The sequence below is a fragment of the Tupaia chinensis genome, unplaced genomic scaffold, assembly GCF_000334495.1.
Source record: "Tupaia chinensis unplaced genomic scaffold, TupChi_1.0 Scaffold144702_1, whole genome shotgun sequence".
NCBI classification, from domain to species: Eukaryota; Metazoa; Chordata; class Mammalia; order Scandentia; family Tupaiidae; genus Tupaia; species Tupaia belangeri.
This window is the reverse complement of record NW_006204563.1, coordinates 33,458-52,335: the sequence shown is the minus strand read 5'-3', so window position 1 is coordinate 52,335 and position 18,878 is coordinate 33,458. Positions and strand designations below refer to the sequence as shown.

The following is an 18,878-nucleotide window of genomic DNA, read 5'->3' as shown; positions in this document are numbered from 1 at the left end:
TCTCTCTCTCCCCTCTCTCTCTCTCTCTCCCCTCTCTCTCTCTCTCTCTCTCTCTCTCTCTCTCTCTCTCCTTTCACACACACACATACACACACACATGCCCACTCTGCTGGTGAAAGAAAACAGACATAAAAGAAGATCAAAATGACACACTACCCCAATATCTTGTCTAATGAGATTGATAAACTTCAGTTTAGGCATCATTGTCCCATATCTACCTAGCATCTGTTTGTTTTGCTTCTCGTTCCCCCCTCAAACTCATGCCAACTTCTCTTTTTATTTGTAGTTTCACTCAAGCAAATGATGATGGTGCTAACAAGAATTCCTTGTGCTTCTTTAAACTGTATTCTGGTTTGGTGGCACTATGTTGTGAACTAAATGAGATCGTTATAAAGAGTAATACAGACATGTAATAAAAGTTATAGCAAATGATTACAGTACCTAAGCAGCTGTGTACCCACATTTGAGTTTAGCTGAGATATGCAAACAGCTGTTGTTTTTAAAATTTTTGAAGGCATATTGCTTGTGATTTTTAGCTCTTATTGTTACTACTCATTTTCTGGAAGTCCATTAAAATAAGGAATGATACCACTTTAAGGTTTGAACAATGTTATATTTTTTTAAAGCAGAAATCAAATGTCAAAATAATTCCAAATGGATAAATCCTGTCTTAATAGTGAACATATGTTTTGTGTTTTCTGCTTGCTAAACCCAGATGTTAATTACTACATTTGTCACTACATTGCTCTTTTCCTATTTGGACCTGAGATGATGTTGCAGGCAGAATAAATGTCACACATGTGCCATCAGTAAAACCAAAATTATTTTTCACACTCTGGTAAAATGCTGATGACATTTTAGGGCCAGAATTATAGAATACCCTTTAGAAGTTCACTATTTTTCATAGTGTCATTCTTCCATGTAACTCCAATATGAATACAGTGGGATGAACTACATTAAAGACTGGACATTCTGACAAGCTGCCTTATGAAAAAGGCAATAAAATACAATTACTGTTCCACTTTGATTTAAAACTCTTATGGGAATTCATTTTTGAATTCACATTTTTACAGCCCTTCACGGTAGTTGAGAGAGAGAGAGATTTAGCTTATTGTTTTAACTCACTAAAACTAAATCTTGCAGCCAATTCTAGATGTCGGCTGGCCAGTTAATAAATGAGAACTCTTAACATGCTATTTTAAAGAAAGAAAAAATTGATCTCAGTGTTACTTCTAGTCTTTGCAAGTACTTTAACTCTCTCTAGTCTTTGATAACAAGAATGTGTTCATAGGCTATAAGAAAGACACAGGTTTTAAGTAACTTTAAATTGATCAACTATCTCAAAAAATCAATTATTCTAAATTACAAATGGCAATATAATTGGCAAGTAGAATTTTAATAAGAACTGTAAACTTAACAAAATATAAACTGATGCAGATTTTAACTTAAAATTGTTCAACTGGCTTTCAGATGTATTCTTTATTAAGTGAAATTTTAATTTAAATCGTGTTATTAGACATTTAAAATCCCATATAAGGTAACAGTTGCTCTAGCGAAGAATAATATACATAATCTCTTAGAGCATTTTATATAGCTTAATGCATTTATCTGAGCCTTCATACAGAAGGCCAGTAACTTTAGATTCCTCAAGATAAATCCCAAGCAATTATTCACTTACCTACCACATATATCATTTCCTACATAGGCAGGATGTCCCTAAAATTTAACAACCATTAAGGCATAATCACTGACCATTTAGGATGACCACCAGCCACTATCCCACCATTGTGGACATATAACCTTGCCTTGCCTGAAATTTTACTATGATGGCAAAAATGCTGGGAGGAGCAGTGGGAAGTGAGAGTAATCAGGAGTTCAGATATAAAAATATTAAGTTACAGTCATCTGTACATCTAGAGATGCAAAGTGGAAAGCTGGATGCCTATTTCTTGAGTTGAAGGCAAAAACTAGGCAGAAAATATACATATTAGAGTTATGGGCACATAGATTATGAAAGTCATGAGACTAGATGAGATTCCTTAGGCTGAGAATGTAAGAATTAGAGAGAAGCAGTCTGAGGACTAGACCATGCAGTACACCAATTTTAAAGTTTGAGGAGGAAAGGGAGAGCCAACAAAGGAGACTGAGGAAGTGCCTGGAATCCAAGAGAAAAAAGGTATTTCAAAGCAGAAGAAATTATTACCTGTGCCAAGTGCTATTGATGGTCAAAAATTGAGACTCAATCACTGATTTAGCATGGGTATCATTTGTGAATTTAACAAGACTAGCTTGTTGGAAGTGTTAGGAACAAACTCCTAAATGGCATGCATTCAAGAGAGAATGTGAAGAGAGGAATTTGAGTTAAGAAGTAGAAAACAGTCCTTGCAGGGACCAGCAGATGGTATATGATTATGTTGTTGGACAGTTCAAGTCCCAGACCCAGTATCTTAAAACTCACACCAGGTGCTTGTGTGTGTGTACTCAAACTCCTGACAGGAGAATGGAGAATGAGGGATTGTGGAGTGGCCATCCTCCCTGGGGGTGATTTCTCACTTTCTGTCCTTCTGTCTCTCTTTGTCTTCTGGGGAGCACACACACCCTACAGCAAAAATCTCTCTTTAAAAAAAGGAAAGAAAGGGACCAGCAGTTAACATAATGGCTATGTCGCTGGACTCCCATGTAGTCAACCGTAGTTCAAGTCCCGGACTGGGTAGCTTAAAACTCACACCACATGTGTGTGCATGCCCAAGATCCTGAGAGGAGAATGGAGGAGAAGGGACTGTGGTGTGACCATCTCCCCTGGTGGGTGATTTCTCGCTTTCTGTCTCTTTATCTCTCCGTGTCTATCTGGCAAGTGCACATGTCCTATAGCAAAAACCTCTCCAAAAAAAAAAAAAAAAAAGGAAAGAAAGATTAAAAAAAAAAAATCCTTGCAGAGGCTTTGCTCTAAAAGTGAATGGTGGGGTTAGGGAATAAAATAAATAAATAAAAATGAAGGGGGAAAATAGTGCAGGAAAAATGCATGTTAATGTTATTTATTAAAATAAATTATAGCACATGCGTATGCTAATAAAAAGATCCATTTATGAAGCAAAAGTTGATGTTACAAAAGACAAATGAGAAATCACCAGAGACCAGAGTGATGATCTTGAGTAGAGAAAAGGGCATGGTATCTGGTGCTCTAACCAGCCTCAAATTAAAGTAGAGACAGCCCATCCAGGTGATGGAGTGAAGGGCAGAGGTGGGGTAAAGTGATAGACATGCTGGTGGAAACTTAAGGGAAGTCTTTCTACAGTGTTTTTCCATCAACATGAAACAGCAGCCATGAGAAGATCGAAAGAGGAAGAAAGGGTGTTGGAGTTTTGAAGAGTGACAATAAGAAGTAGAATAGTTCTATTGGTGAGTAGAAAGGAAATAGACTAAGGATATTTTTAGAATTGCTGGAGAACCTTGAAGATACACTCTAGGGTGGTGGACATGAGGTTACAGTAAGAGTGCTTCTCTCCAACAACATTCAATAGGCCAGTAACAGTTGCCGAGTTGGAAGGAAACAACCAGAGTTGGGTTTTTTTGCCCAATGAATAGTAAAATAAAGGAATGAAAGCATTAAAAAGAGTATGCAAGGCAGTTATTATAAATATAGCCCATGGAATCCAAATTGGCCAAAAAAGAAACATGAATATATGGAAGGGGTTAAAGCCAGTGAAATGTTTTTAGATTTAACAGATTTTTTGAATTATTTTTTTATTTTTCAGTTTTTTTAGCTGTATAACTAGAGGAAGTGAACTGGGAACATGGGTGTAGACTCAGACCCTGAAAATCAAGATAATGGAAGTGCTTCAGTTACTAGTCACGACCAGACCAAGGAAACAGGAGTGGCTGAGTAGGATCAGGACAAGGGCAATGACGGGGAAGAGCTTCAGAACGAAGAATCTAGGATACAGAAGGATGATTCGTGTGACTATTATGGGAAGTGTGAATTTTGACAAGTGTCATGTTCCAGGGTGAAACATTTTCAAGAAATGAAGTCCAGTGACCCAGAGATCAGTAGGCAAGTACAACAACAAGGGGTTAAGAGCAGTGGAGGCGGTCAACACAATATTCAGAGAAGGGCATTTTTGAAAAGGAAGAAATAATAGAGGTTAGAAGAGCAAGGAGATATAAGGAGAATACCTAACCCACCTCCAGGGTCAGGGCTATAAAAGGAACAAGAAGCAGAGCAACGTTTCAGAGTCTTAAAGGGGAAGCACATGGAATGCTCAGAGAATACAATTATGTGGAGCATGTAAGCGATTTTGCTGATGGCATGTTCCAAGGCTTACTTTCCTTTCTTCTATAATGTTGCTCTGTCACCTTAAAAAAAAAAAAAATCATGATGTTCTTCTGGTTAAAGTTCAACAGGACACACTAGCTTTAAGCTTATACAGAAGACTAGCCTGCTCTAGGGCCACCACAAAGCTCCCTCTTACTGCGTTGGTGCCTCATGTACCTCCTTCTTCTACAGGCCATTTGCAGTGGTTACCTCCTCTACAGGCCATTTGCAGAGCCTGGGCTGCACTGACCACTGTTTCAGTGCTTTCTTTGTGCTGATTCCAATCGGTTTAGCACCTACACTCCGGTACTCAGTTTTTTTAATTTTCTAATATTAAGTCGTTAAATTCAGAGTTTTTATGTGGGAAACTATTACTATTTGAGGAAATAAGCAGAAGAACATTCTTCTTTTTTTGTTTTTGGATAAGTTTTTGCTATAGGGCACGTATGCTCACCAGAAAGACAGAGAGAGAAAGAGAGATAGAAAGCGAGAAATCACACCGGGAACCAGCAGTTAGCATAATGGCTATGTCGCTGGACTCCCATGTAGTCGACAGCGGTTCACGTCCCGGACCAGGTGGCTTAAAACTCATGCTGGGCATGTGTGCGTGCGTGCCCAAGATCCCGAGAGGAGAATGGAGGAGAAGGGATTGCGGCATGACCATCCCCCCTGTTCTCGTTTTCTGTCTCTATGTCTCTCTCTGTCTGTCTGGCAAGCGCACGCACCCTATAAGCAAAACCCGCGCAAAAAAAAAAAAAGCAAGAAATCACCCCCCAGGGGGGATGGCCATGCCACAATCCCTTCTCCTCCATTCTCCTCTCAGGATCTTGGGCATGCATGCACACGTGCCTGGTGTGAGTTTAAGCCACCAGGTTGGGGACTCGAACCGTGGTCGGCTACATGGGAGTTCAACGACATAGCTGTTAGGCTAACTGCAAGTCCCAAGAGCAACATTCTTATAACATGAGAATCTTCTAGGTATTTCAGAGCATTTAGGGTAAGTAGTCTTGCCCATTCATTGCAGGTTATATCCAGTCATTGAGACAACCAAACAAATGCCCACACTTTTCCAAATATCTCATACTGTAGAGTTGCTAAATATAATACAAACCATCCAGTTAATAAAAAATAATTTTTTAATTTAATTTTTTACTAACAATTTTTATTAGTAAAAATAGGCCCTAAATTGCATATATATCCTCTTGTTTTTACTATATCTGACAACCCTACATGCAGGGAGCCCTGGTGCCTATGGCTATGCATCACAGTCAATGTGAAAATGGCACCCCTATAGTCATACAGTATATAATCAACACAATTAAATATAGCAATGGGGCGGCTGGTGGTGCTGCCATCCCACATGGCCGACGGCAGTTCAAGTCCTGGACTTGGTAGCTTGCTCACTCTCTCTCTCTCTCTAATTAGTATATGTGTCCTAGCAGATTAAAATAATAATAATAATAAGTAAAACTGCATAAATAATTCTTTTTAAAAAATGCAGCCTCACTGCTTGGAGGTCAATACAAACCCAGGTAAAAATACTGGCACAGGTTAATGACCAAAGTAATCATATCACTAACAGTTTTTTGGGTTTGTTTGTTTGTTTGTTTGTTTGTTAGTATTTTTGAGAGGTTTTTGCTACAGGGTGCATGCGCTCACCACAGACAGAGAGAGACAGAGAGACAGAAAGCGAGAAATCACCCCCCAGGGGGGATGGCCACGCCACAATCCCTTCTCCTCCATTCTCCTCTCGGGATCATAGGCACGCACACACACGCGCCCGGCATGAGTTTAAGCCACCGGGTTCGAGGCTCGAACCACGGTCGACTTCATGGGAGTCCAATGACATAGCCATTACACTAACTGCTAGTCCCTCACTAACAGTTTTTGAAAAAATAGATAACGAGAGATAAGTACCATTTACAGAGTCTTACAAGCTGTTATCCTACCTCAGGCTTGCAGTTGAAAAGGATCATCAACATGCAGGAGATGCCATGTGTTCAGTTCAACATGGGATCCAAACCCGGGTTTTCCCATGTGGCTCCAGCATCACACAGCAGCACCCTACTGCCTGCATCTCTTTAGCTGGGTCTTTACCACTAACGTTTTTGTCAATCTCCAAACTAGTTAGTGGCTGGTATGCTACAAGGTTGTGGGATACATACACACGAGGCAAATTTAATAAAGTTTTGAATCCAGGAGTATTACCTTTTTTGCTCCCTCTTCATCTCTTCTATGGACTTCTCCTTTCATTGACACTGAGACATGCTTGTCCTCAAGAAGGAAACAATCTTGTTTGGATAAGGAATTGGTATTTAGTACATCTCCCACACCCAGAATTATAAATGAAGACTTTGAGTATATGACAGTGTAAATACAGGGGAATAATTAGCTAGTGATGACATTTCAGACACTAATTGGAAAGACATTTTGCCTACTATTGAAGTTTAATAACCATTGGGTACTGAGGTCAAAGTGCTGCCTAAGAATAATTGATTAGTTGTCAAAAGGCCAAAGGAGATCAAATTTTCTTCAACAAACTCTACACAGTCTAAGATATGATTTTAAGCTTTAAAAATAAAAATCTTGGGCCAGCCTATGCCCTAGTAGTTAAGGCAGCTGAATCACACATAGACAACCACACAGCTTTAGTCTCAGACCCAGCAACTTAAGAAACATGCAGGGTCTGTGTATATGTGCCCAAAATCCCAAAAAGAGGCAGAGAGAGAGAACAGGTTGCAGTATGACCTTTTCCTGTGGAAAGTGCTTTCTCATTTTCTCTCTGTCTCTCTGTCTCTCTGCCCCTCTCCAGTAAACACACATGCCCTTTGCCAAATTAAAAAGCAAACATTTAAAAAATTGAAAATTTGACTTGATCAGCTCCTTAAATATGGATTCTTTTTTTAAAAGGAGAACTCTATTAAACAACCTTCGAAGAGATCAGTATGTAGAGATGAAAATTAGTAATTGACTAATTTATAACAAGGCATGGACATTCTTCTTGACTGAGAATCTTACAGATATTTCAGGGCATTTGGGATAAGCAGTCTTGCCTATTAATTGCCAGTTGTACACACCAGTCATTGAGACAAACCAAAAGTATGCCCTCACACTTTCTAAACAGACACATAGAGAAAATATTTGCATTAGAAACCAATATACTCCATATTTCAAGACAGATTTGTTGTGTCTTAATCCATTGTGCACTGATACTACCATAAACAGAGTAATTTATGAACAATAGAAGTCTATTTTTCTCACGGTTATAGATGCTGCTAAGTCCCAGACCAACGGGCCTTTTCTGGTGAGGGTCTTTTTGCTGTCTCAGCCCACGGCAGAAGAGCAAGAGAGAGCAAGAGAGGGCTGAATTTACTTTTGAAACAAACTTCTCGCTACAACAAACCCATTTCTGAGAGAGTGACATTAACTCAGCCATAAGGGCAAGACCATCACAATCCAATCACCTTTTAAAGGTCCCATCTCTCAACACTGTTGCATTGAGAACTGAGTTTCCAGCATAATGAACTTTGGGGATACATTCAAACTACAGAAGTTTGCTTTTGTTCTAATTATTTATTGAACAGAACTGAACCAGTGAATGGCACAATCTCTGCTCTTCTTTTTTGAAATTATTCCTTTCATAAGAACAAAAGAGAGAGATAAGCCCCTCAACTGGGTCTTACACCACTATCTGCACCCCACTTCAATGACCCCAGCCAGCCAGGATCACAGGTACATGCAACCAACATGTAGATAGGTCTACTGGGGAGTCACATCCATAATTTTTCATATGGACCCAGTATCACTTGAGAAGTGAATTACTGGTGCACCCCTGAGTCAGCCCACAACCTCTGCTCTTACTATTGCATTTACTAGAGTAGCAAGAGTAGAAAAAAAGAACACATAATGAACTTTGGGTGAATCAGGGTGGAAAGGAAGGAGAGAAGAGCAGGTAGGAACATGAGGAGGTAAGAGCACATATTTGAGAAAATAATATAATTCAGCGTAGCTAAACAGAAGGTACCAGAAAAGAAAAGGTGACAGAGGAGGGAAAGGAAATAAGATCCAAATCAAGAACAGTCATATAAGCCTTAAGTAGTTGGTCTTTTTATTAAGACTCATATAGAGCCACTGCCAAGTTTTAAGGAGTTAATTATGAGATTTTAAATTTGAAAGTTTGGCAATTGAGTAGAGAATTAATTAAATTAAAGACAAATAAGATAGAGTTGGAAATCCTGTCTATAACCTAGTTGAGATTTGATGATATGTGGTAACTAGGAAAATGGCAGTATACTCAAAAGAAGTGTGTATGTGAAATATTCAGGAGTGCGATCCACATGACAGCAATTAATTTTGTGGGAGGTGAAGAGAACAAAAAGTTGAAGAAAGTACACCCTACTTTGAGCCTGTACAAAGGAGAAGTTGCAAATTGAGATGAGGGAAAATAAACCATTAGAATGTGTACCTTTGGTACTTGACTTGTCATTAGAATAGTCAAGTGAGCTAATAAATAGTGTTTTGATATAAAGAGATAAATCTGGAGTAAAGTTTAGATTTGTGCACTTCTATAGTTGCTGCCAAAGACGATAACACCTAGAAAGAACACACAGAGTAACAAGAGAGATGGACCTATAAGTGAGGAGGGCTAAAACTTAAATTATAAGCAGAAGAAAATGTGAATCTGAATAAAAGTGTAAGAAGAGATGGAAGAAAAGCTGAGAAGCTTTGTATCATAAAATCAGACAAAGAAAGAACACTTCACTAAAAGTGTTCAAATCACTAATAAGGACCAGGGAAATCCCCATGGGATTGGAGACAAAGATATTTTTTAAAAAAGAGTTTGTTGGGTCTAACAAACTCTTTTTTTTGACATAATGGTTATGGCATAATGGTTACATCACTGGACTCCCATGTAGTCAACTATGGTTCAAGTCCTGGACCAGGTAGCTTAAATCTCACACTGGGCATGAGTGTGTGTGTGCCCAAAACCCTGAGAGAATGGCGAGGAAGGGATTGTGGCCCAGCCATCTCCCTGGAGTTGATTTCTCACTTTCTGTCTGTCTCTCCAGCAAGCACATGTAATACTATAGCAAAAAATCTCTCTCAAAAAAATAAATAAACAAAATGAAAAGAGAGTTTGTTAAAGACGACTCTAAGAATCTTTTCAGTGGCAGAAACCAAATTGTGGTCAATCCTAAAACAAGTAGAAATTAAAGAAGTAGAACCAGTGTGAGTCCAGACAACTCTTCCTCAGAATTTTTTTCAGGGAAGAGAAAGGTCACAGAAGACGTGGAGGGGAGGAGCATTAGTGACAAAATTTTTATTTATTTATTTGTTTCTTCCATGAGCAAAAGAGAAAGAGGGAGAGAGAGGTCTCCCCAGCAGGTTCTTCACACCCTCCTCTCCCCTATCTTCAACCAGCCTGGATCACAAGCAAATGCTTGTACCCGATGTGATCAGGGAAGTCCTGGGATCTGAAACCAAGTCCTTTCATATGTGACCCCCCATTGCTTTACCACTGTACTACCAATCTGGCCCTAGACATTATTTAAATGTGAGTATACCCAAGTGTGATTTGACTCATCTTTGTCTTAGTTTTCAAAATAATGAGATTTGATCATATTTTATAGTAATGAAAAAAGGGGAGGGGATAGTGACGATGTTAAAGTTTGGGTTGGAATGTTCCATAGGTTTCTAAAGAGGATAAACAGAATTCATAAAGTTGAGAAAAGGATCAATGCTGGGTAGTTTGCTAGACCCACCCAAAACAAAGTACCACTAACTAGCTGGCTTAAAAAGTAGAAATTTATTATTTCACAGTTCTGTAAGTTAGAAGTCTGAAATCAAAGTGTCTGTGGGGTTCGGGTTCATTCCTTCTCACAGCTATGAGGAAAGAATTCCAGACCTCACTCCTAGGCTCATAGATGGCCATCTTCTTTCTAAGTTTCTTCACATTCTCATTCTCCCTCTCTCTGTGTCTCTCTGTCTCTGTGTCTCTCTCAGTGTCTGTTTCCAAATTTCCACTTTTCATAGAACACCCATCAAATTGGATTATAAGTTCACCCCATTCCAGTATGACCTCACCCTAACTTCACTGATCATGTCTGCAATGACCCTATTTCCAAATAAGACCATGTTCGAAGGCATTAAGGATACAGACTTCAATATGTGCATTCTGGAGGGGGGAGGAATATAATTCAACCTATAACCCATAGAAAGACATTTCTTCTGAACAACAATAGTAATAAAAAAAGAAAAACAATTCTCCCATTGTAACAGGAAGATAAAGGAAGTTTACATGTGTGCAACAGTAGATTTTACAGCCAGAAGTTTAGGAGTTCCCAGTTGCCTCTTATTTTCTCTGAAGTGGAGACCCAGTCGTTGGCAGAGAAGTCAGTCGGAAATTGAAGTTTCCTGGAAGAGGCTTGAAAGCGTTATTGCACAGAACAAGGAAGAAAGCTGACTAGGGAGACTGTCAGGCAGTTTGGACAGCTACTGCAGCATCGGCCTAGGACAGGTAGTCAGAGGAAATAGTCCATGTTCAGTGAAACCCTCTAAACAATCACGTAAGGCCCCACGAGGAGGGCACCTTGGGTTATATCACAGCTTACAGCCAAACGTGTGCCAGTCTCACCCAGGAAAAGCTTCTCTGATCCTCCAGCCAGCCACTCATTTGGAGCCCTGTCGAAATGTTGATTTGTTATTGATCATCCCTTCAGAAGAGAAGCACATTTGATTCTCTGCACTAAAATTATACATAAATAGGATCTCGGCTAAAGCAATTACTGTCATTTGTCTCTTCTGCTAGACTGTGTTCTAAAGAAAGAGATTACCTCTGTATCCTTCTGTCTCTAGACATCCCCTAACTCCGTGTTCTGAATGTAGTCCGTATCCACGCCTAGAACTGAACCTTGAGGAGTAACAGCTCCTCACTAACTGAGACTCTGTGTCCCTACTGAGAGCAATTGTTAGAAAGCCACAGAAGAAGAAACACATTTTTAAAAAGATGGAGATGTAAAATGTATACATAACTATAAAATTCAAGAATGTAAACATTTGTGGTGAGTTCTAAGAACAGAGCCCACTGGAGGCTCTTGAAGAAATGTAGTCATCAGACTTCCAATCTTATGAAAGACTAGCTTAATTTATGATTAAATGATAGATTGACCTAATGAACTTACTAATATATAATATCTATTTTTTGAATCTATAACAAGTGTTTATAAATAACTCTATGTATATAAGGAAATATGTATAAGAAATAAACATTATATTTTATTTTGTTTTTCAGAGTGATTACGTACTTGGGTTTTTCCTCTCTGAGCCTGTGCAACAAAAAATTGAAGAATCAGAACTTGTGAACCTAGGCAAGTAAATTTATCATTGTTAACAGGTATAATCAATGAGATTTGAGAAAATTGTGCAAAAAAATTCCATAATTACATTGTTTCCCGTTTTTAAAATAAAAGACCTTCAAAAAGTTAGAGCTTGAACAGTATTTTCTGATAATTTCCAATACTTTTTTAGCCCTTTAGAATATGTTCTTCAGGTCAAATTAAACCCAAAATGTGTTTGTCCGATTATAATAACTACATGATGTCACACTATAAACCCATTTCAGTTAACTGTGTATTTGCATAGAATAGTACGTCAGAGACATTGTTCCTGTTTTTCCCTGTAAGTTTCGCAGTTCACTCCCCAACTTACGAAGACTATCCATTTTTTACTGGATAACCTAGGTTCCTAGCCAGCCAGGATTAAAGCACAACCATGGGCTCACTTGATGTAGTGAGGTAGACCCAGAACGTGAACCTGGAACCTTGCCGTGGGGTTTCATGTATGATGCAACAGTGCCTCTACCACTGTGCTCATGACTTGGCCAGGTGAGGAAATCATTTACGATCAATATTATAAACTTGAATAATCTAGCTTTTGAGAAAATCACAGTAGTTATAGAATTATAGAGATGTCAGACTTAAAGTGTACCAGCTTGATGGCTTATTTTTTAGAATTATTTTATTTAACTTTATTTATTTCCTTTTATTTATTTTATTTTTAATTTGATCTCATAGGGACACAGTGAGAGAGAAAGAGAGAGAGAGAGAGAGATGGAAAGTGAGAAATCAAGCCACGGGACCAGCAGTTGTCATAATAGCTATGTCACTGGACTCCCATGTAGTTGACTGCAGTTCAAGTAACCTGGTGGCTTAACATTCATGCCAGGTGCATGTGCATGCATGCCCAGAATCCCAAGAGGAAAAATGGAGGAGAAGGGATTGCTGCGTGGCCATACCCCTCGGGGGATGATATCTCGCTTTCTGTCTGTCTCTCTCTGTCTTTCTGGCAAGTGCACATGCCTTATAGCAAAAAACTCTTTAAAAAAAAAAAAAAGAAAGAGCCACCAGGTCTGGGACTCGAACTGCAGTCGGCCATGTGGGAGCCCAGCACCCTTAACCGCCATGCCACCTACCAACCCCCATCAGGTTGACTTCTAATGTCATTAAAATCTCACAAAAATTGTTTCTCCACATGTCAAGAAATTAAACTGTGACTTATAGTCACATTTGTAATTTTTAATATCTTAGTAGTATTATTATAAACACAAAGTCTTTTTTGTCTTTTTTGTTTATTAAAAATTCATTACATGATACTCAAAATTTGTTTCAGCAGTGATGATTGACAAAAGATTTGATTCTTGACCTTATTAGATTATAGTTTACAAATTAAATATAGATGATTATCTTAAAACTAACAAAATAAAAACACATCTTCCAAGCAGAATATGCAAATTACATCAAATGAGAATTAACAGGAAGTGTTGTTTCTTGTGCTCTTCTTATTTCTTCTTTCGTACTTCTGTATTTATAATTGTTTTGTCATGGAATATCAGCTGATTCTAAGTAAGAAGCACAGTATTTATATTAAGCATAAATCTTGTCAGCTAGTTGAAAATTTAAGCTTATTTTGTTATGTGATTACAGAGCAAAATTATTTCAAATAGATTAAACTATTGATTTATGTAGGTTGATAACCTTAAGCAAAAATTCCATTTACTTCACCATCTCACGATCTTTACTAATTCGTTAAGATGGTAGATTCTGGATACTTGTGTATCTAGGCATGTGACTTATAAAGCTCATATTTGTAACAATACATAACTCTGTATCTGAGAGATTCTGACACCTTTATTAATAATATAAATACATAATTATAGATAACAGGCTCAACAAAACACTAACCAGAAAGTTGCTGGATTTTATCTTAAGTATATATTCTCCCAAACACATGACGCTATGTAGTCTCCAAAAATTAATATAGCCTTTCTATCAAATAATACCTCCACATTCACACAAATAATTAGAACTATCCATCCACCACCACTACGCAGCTCTGACACACAGAAGATATATTTTTGTCAAGACATATAAATAATAACGTAAGTAATGAAGTAGAACATGATCAAAGACTGCAATTGTCAAGGTTAAGAGGATGAGTTAATGAGCATGTTTAGATGCCATTGATAATTGAAAATTATTGCAAACACAAGCTTTCGTCATTACTTCACATTCCTATCTCGAATTTAAGATGTTAACTTGAAGCCATGTGGTCTCCATGGCTGTGTCTCACTGGGTAATGAACTAACTACTTGTTCTGTCAGAGCCCAAATCAATTATCTATAGAAATATAGTGTTCAGATTTGCTATTTAAATTCTAATGATATGGGAGAACAAGAAAGGAAGAAACATAATTTTTTATTTATAAATAAATACTACCAAGTTGGTTTGAAAGTTTTAGTTGCAAGTTTTAAAACAGTAGACATTTTGCCATGCAATCATATACCACATAATGACATTTTGCTCAACAAGGAACCATATATACATGGCGGTCCCACAAGATTATAATAGACTAGGGAACCAGCAGTTAGCGTAATGGCTATGTCGCTGGACTCCCACGTAGTCGACTGCGGTTCGCGTGCCGGACCCGGTGGCTTAGAACTCACGCCGGGTGCGTGTGCGTGCGTGCCCAAGATCCGGAGAGGAGAATGGAGGAGAAGGGACTACAGCGTGGCCATCCACCCTGGGGGGTGATTTCTCGCTTTCTGTCTCTATGTCTCTCTCTGTCTGTCTGGTGAGCGCACGCGCCCTATAGCGAAAACCTCTCCAGAAAAAAAAAAAGATTATAATAGACTATACCAAAAAAATAAACATCTGCAACTATTAAATGAAGGTAACTACTAGAATAAAAATAACTTTCCTAAGTATCACAAATAAATAAAATTTAAACAAATTACTTGGTGGACTTTCTTTAAAAACCCTTAAAAATGAAAATATAAAACAATAAGATAGAAGAATGATAAAACTTATCTATTATATTAGTAAGTATAAATGGGCGTCACATTAAAATATTTTTCAAATTTGAATAAAAATGCAAATCATGACTCTACTTTGTTTGAAAACACAACTAAAGCAAAGTGATTTTAAAAGATTGAAAATTAAAATATAGCCATGGGTATGTTAGGCAACTACAAAGAAAAAGAAATCAGAGGTCACAATCTTAATAAAGAAAAGGAGGAATTTAGGCTAAAAAATCATTAGACTAAACAAGGAATGGAACCTTAAACTATAATGAGTACAATTCTCAATAAAGATTTGAACACTTAGAACCACATATCAAACAATATGAAAGCAACACATGGAAAGCCAAAATCATAGAACACAAAAAAAAAGAAACAAAAAACACTAGTATTATGATATTCTAACTTATATCTCTCGATTTATGAATGCCAACTAAAAAAAAAAAGTAAATCCAGAAAAAAACTAGTAAAATTAATAAAGCAAATTGAATAACTTATGTAAAATTCTTTCTTTTTCTTTTTCTTTTTTTTTTGGGGGGGGGAGGTTTTTGCTATAGGGCGGAAGCGCTCACCAGAAAGACAGAGAGACAGAAAGCAAGAAATCACCCCCCAGAGGGGATGGCCACACTGCAATCCCTTCTTTCAGGATCTTGGGCACACACGCACATGCGCCTTGCGTGAGTTTAAGGCACCAGGACCGGGACGCAAACCGCGGTCAACTACATGGAAATCCAGTGACATCGCCATTATTGCCAATTGCTGGTCCCTGTAAAATTCTTTAACCTGCAAGTAGACACTTGTCTCTTTAAGTGACTATGGACATTCATGGAACAATATTATATATTAAGCCACTTTCTGTCTCTATGTCTCTCTCTGTCTGTCTGGTGAGCGCACGCGCCCTATAGCGAAAACCTCTCCAGAAAAAAAAAAAGATTATAATAGACTATACCAAAAAAATAAACATCTGCAACTATTAAATGAAGGTAACTACTAGAATAAAAATAACTTTCCTAAGTATCACAAATAAATAAAATTTAAACAAATTACTTGGTGGACTTTCTTTAAAAACCCTTAAAAATGAAAATATAAAACAATAAGATAGAAGAATGATAAAACTTATCTATTATATTAGTAAGTATAAATGGGCGTCACATTAAAATATTTTTCAAATTTGAATAAAAATGCAAATCATGACTCTACTTTGTTTGAAAACACAACTAAAGCAAAGTGATTTTAAAAGATTGAAAATTAAAATATAGCCATGGGTATGTTAGGCAACTACAAAGAAAAAGAAATCAGAGGTCACAATCTTAATAAAGAAAAGGAGGAATTTAGGCTAAAAAATCATTAGACTAAACAAGGAATGGAACCTTAAACTATAATGAGTACAATTCTCAATAAAGATTTGAACACTTAGAACCACATATCAAACAATATGAAAGCAACACATGGAAAGCCAAAATCATAGAACACAAAAAAAAGAAACAAAAAACACTAGTATTATGATATTCTAACTTATATCTCTCGATTTATGAATGCCAACTAAAAAAAAAAAGTAAATCCAGAAAAAAACTAGTAAAATTAATAAAGCAAATTGAATAACTTATGTAAAATTCTTTCTTTTTCTTTTTCTTTTTTTTTTGGGGGGGGGAGGTTTTTGCTATAGGGCGGAAGCGCTCACCAGAAAGACAGAGAGACAGAAAGCAAGAAATCACCCCCCAGAGGGGATGGCCACACTGCAATCCCTTCTTTCAGGATCTTGGGCACACACGCACATGCGCCTTGCGTGAGTTTAAGGCACCAGGACCGGGACGCAAACCGCGGTCAACTACATGGAAATCCAGTGACATCGCCATTATTGCCAATTGCTGGTCCCTGTAAAATTCTTTAACCTGCAAGTAGACACTTGTCTCTTTAAGTGACTATGGACATTCATGGAACAATATTATATATTAAGCCACAAAAAATTTCAATAAATTCCAAAAAGTGGAATTAATGTAGACAATAGTCTCTAATCACGATACAATAATATTTTTAAAAAATGGAAATGTTTAGAAAGCTAGAAGACACTTATATTTAGATTATTATTATTTTTTAAATCTCTGTTGAAAAGCTCTTAGGTCAAACCAAATTTACTAAAATACTAAAAAAGAGCAATAATGAATGCTAAATCTCAGAAACCATGGGAGAAAAATAAAGCAACGATCAAAGGAAACATGAAATAATTTGAATAATAGCCACAAAATGAAGCAAAGAAAAACTTTAAAAAGTAAAAATAACTATTAATGAGTTAAAACACAGAAAACAGAACTAATAAATTATCCAGAAGTAAAAGTATAATAAAAAATCACTAATAAAAAGAATGGGGGGAAATGCAAATATGCAAAATACAAAAGGAGAAGTAAGAAACAACTATAGGAAAAGATGAAATTTAAAAGAGCCTACCTGTTTAAAAATTATGAAAATAAATTTGTAAACCTGTCTGAAATGGATAGTTTTCTAGGAAAATACTATTTACTCACCCCAGAGAAGATGATTCTAAAATTGTTTGAATTCATAAACATGAAAAAAGCTTCAAAAAGCAAGCAAGACTTTTAAATCATAGTTTTTTAAAAAGTACCAATACAGAGAAATTTGATCAAACGTTTTAAAAGCAAATAATTCCATTCTTATTTAAACAATTCCAAAGTAGGGCAAAATAAGGAAAATCTTGCAGATTATTTTTATGGAGTGCATTTTTATACCAGTAGCTTCAAGGATTATAAGGTTCACAAATAAGCAGTCACAGAGCAATCTCATGTGTGAGTATCAGTGGAAAATTATAAATAAAATATTAGCCAAAATAATTCATTAGCACACTAAAGAAATATAATTTACCATGACCAGAAGTGTAAGAACAGTTCAATATTAGTAACACACATGATATATAATACATAATAAACTTCATACACTTATTAAGAAAGATCATGTCATCTCCATAGATTTGAAAAAGGCATTTGATAAAATTGACCTTCCTAGATAAAATTCTCAATAATAATTTTTTTAAAATTTAAAAAATATGCAATAAAATAAATAAAAATAGAGAATGTTTTCACATGAGAAAATATATCTACTTTGGCTTTCCAAAGCCCATATCAGGCATGACAGGAAGACCCTGGAAAACCACTTTTCCCACTAAAGTATTGACTAAGGCACTAAGCCTCAGGCCATCACCGTGGCTTTCCACTGTACTGAAAGTTCTAGCCAACATATGGCTCAGTCCCTCAGGTCATTGCTCAGAATATACTTTCTCAAAATTCTGAGTTCTTTTTTTCCTATATCATTGATTAAATTCAATATATAATACATTTTTCTAATTTTTATGCTCATTTCTTTTTATCTCACCTGCCAAGAGAAATTTTGTCTTATTTATTCCAAAACCTAGAACAATACCCTGTCCATAATAGATCAATGACTATATATAAGATTACTAAATAAGGGGCCAGCAGGTGGCGTGGTGATTAAGGCAAATGGACTTCCACATGGCTGACCACAGTTCGAGTCCTAGACCTGGCAGCTTGCTTTCTCACTTTCCTTCTCTCTCTCTCTGTCTATTTCTGGTCAACTTCAAAAATATATGTATCTAAAATAATGACAATGAATAAAATAAAATTGAAAAATAATAATTCTTTAAAATTACTAAATGAAATAGAAGAGGAAATTACAAGCATAAATGTTGGCAAGAAAAAGGCAAAATGCACACTGTTTACAACTAATATGATTACATACCTAGAAAAATAAGAGTTAACTAAAAAATTTTCACAAATGAGAAGATAATTCAGTAAAAGTATTAGATGCCAAAGTCATGTAGAGGTCTCCATCTTTTATCTATTATGTGTAAATATAATATGTAAAATTTATTTATCACATATAAAATAGTTACAGGGAACCAGTAGTTAGTGTAATGGCTATGTCACTGGACTCCCATGTAGTCGACCGCGGTTCGTATCCCGGATCCGGTGGCTTAAAACTCATGCTGGTCACGTGTGCGTGCATGCCCAAGATCCTGAGAGGAGAATGGAGGAGAAGAGATTGTGGCATGACCAGCCCCCCTGCAGGGTGATTTCTCGCTTTCTGCCTGTATGTCTCTCTCTCTGTCTGTCTGGCGAGCGCACGCGCCCTATAGCAAAAAAAAAAAAAAAAAAAAAAAAAAAAAAACTCCCCCAAAAAAAA

At 36.9% G+C, this 18,878-nt stretch overlaps 1 protein-coding gene across 4 annotated transcripts in view; it reads left to right on the top strand.

Moving 5' to 3' along the window:
- PIK3C2G (phosphatidylinositol-4-phosphate 3-kinase catalytic subunit type 2 gamma) overlaps positions 1–18,878 on the top strand; it is a 469,433-nt gene that overhangs the window by 419,424 nt on the left and 31,131 nt on the right. For all 4 annotated transcript variants that reach the window (XM_027767815.1, XM_006167334.3, XM_027767814.1 and 1 more), the window contains one exon: positions 11,604–11,679. In XM_027767815.1, coding sequence (XP_027623616.1) covers positions 11,604–11,679 — 76 coding nt within the window. The remainder of the gene's footprint in view (positions 1–11,603; positions 11,680–18,878) is intronic.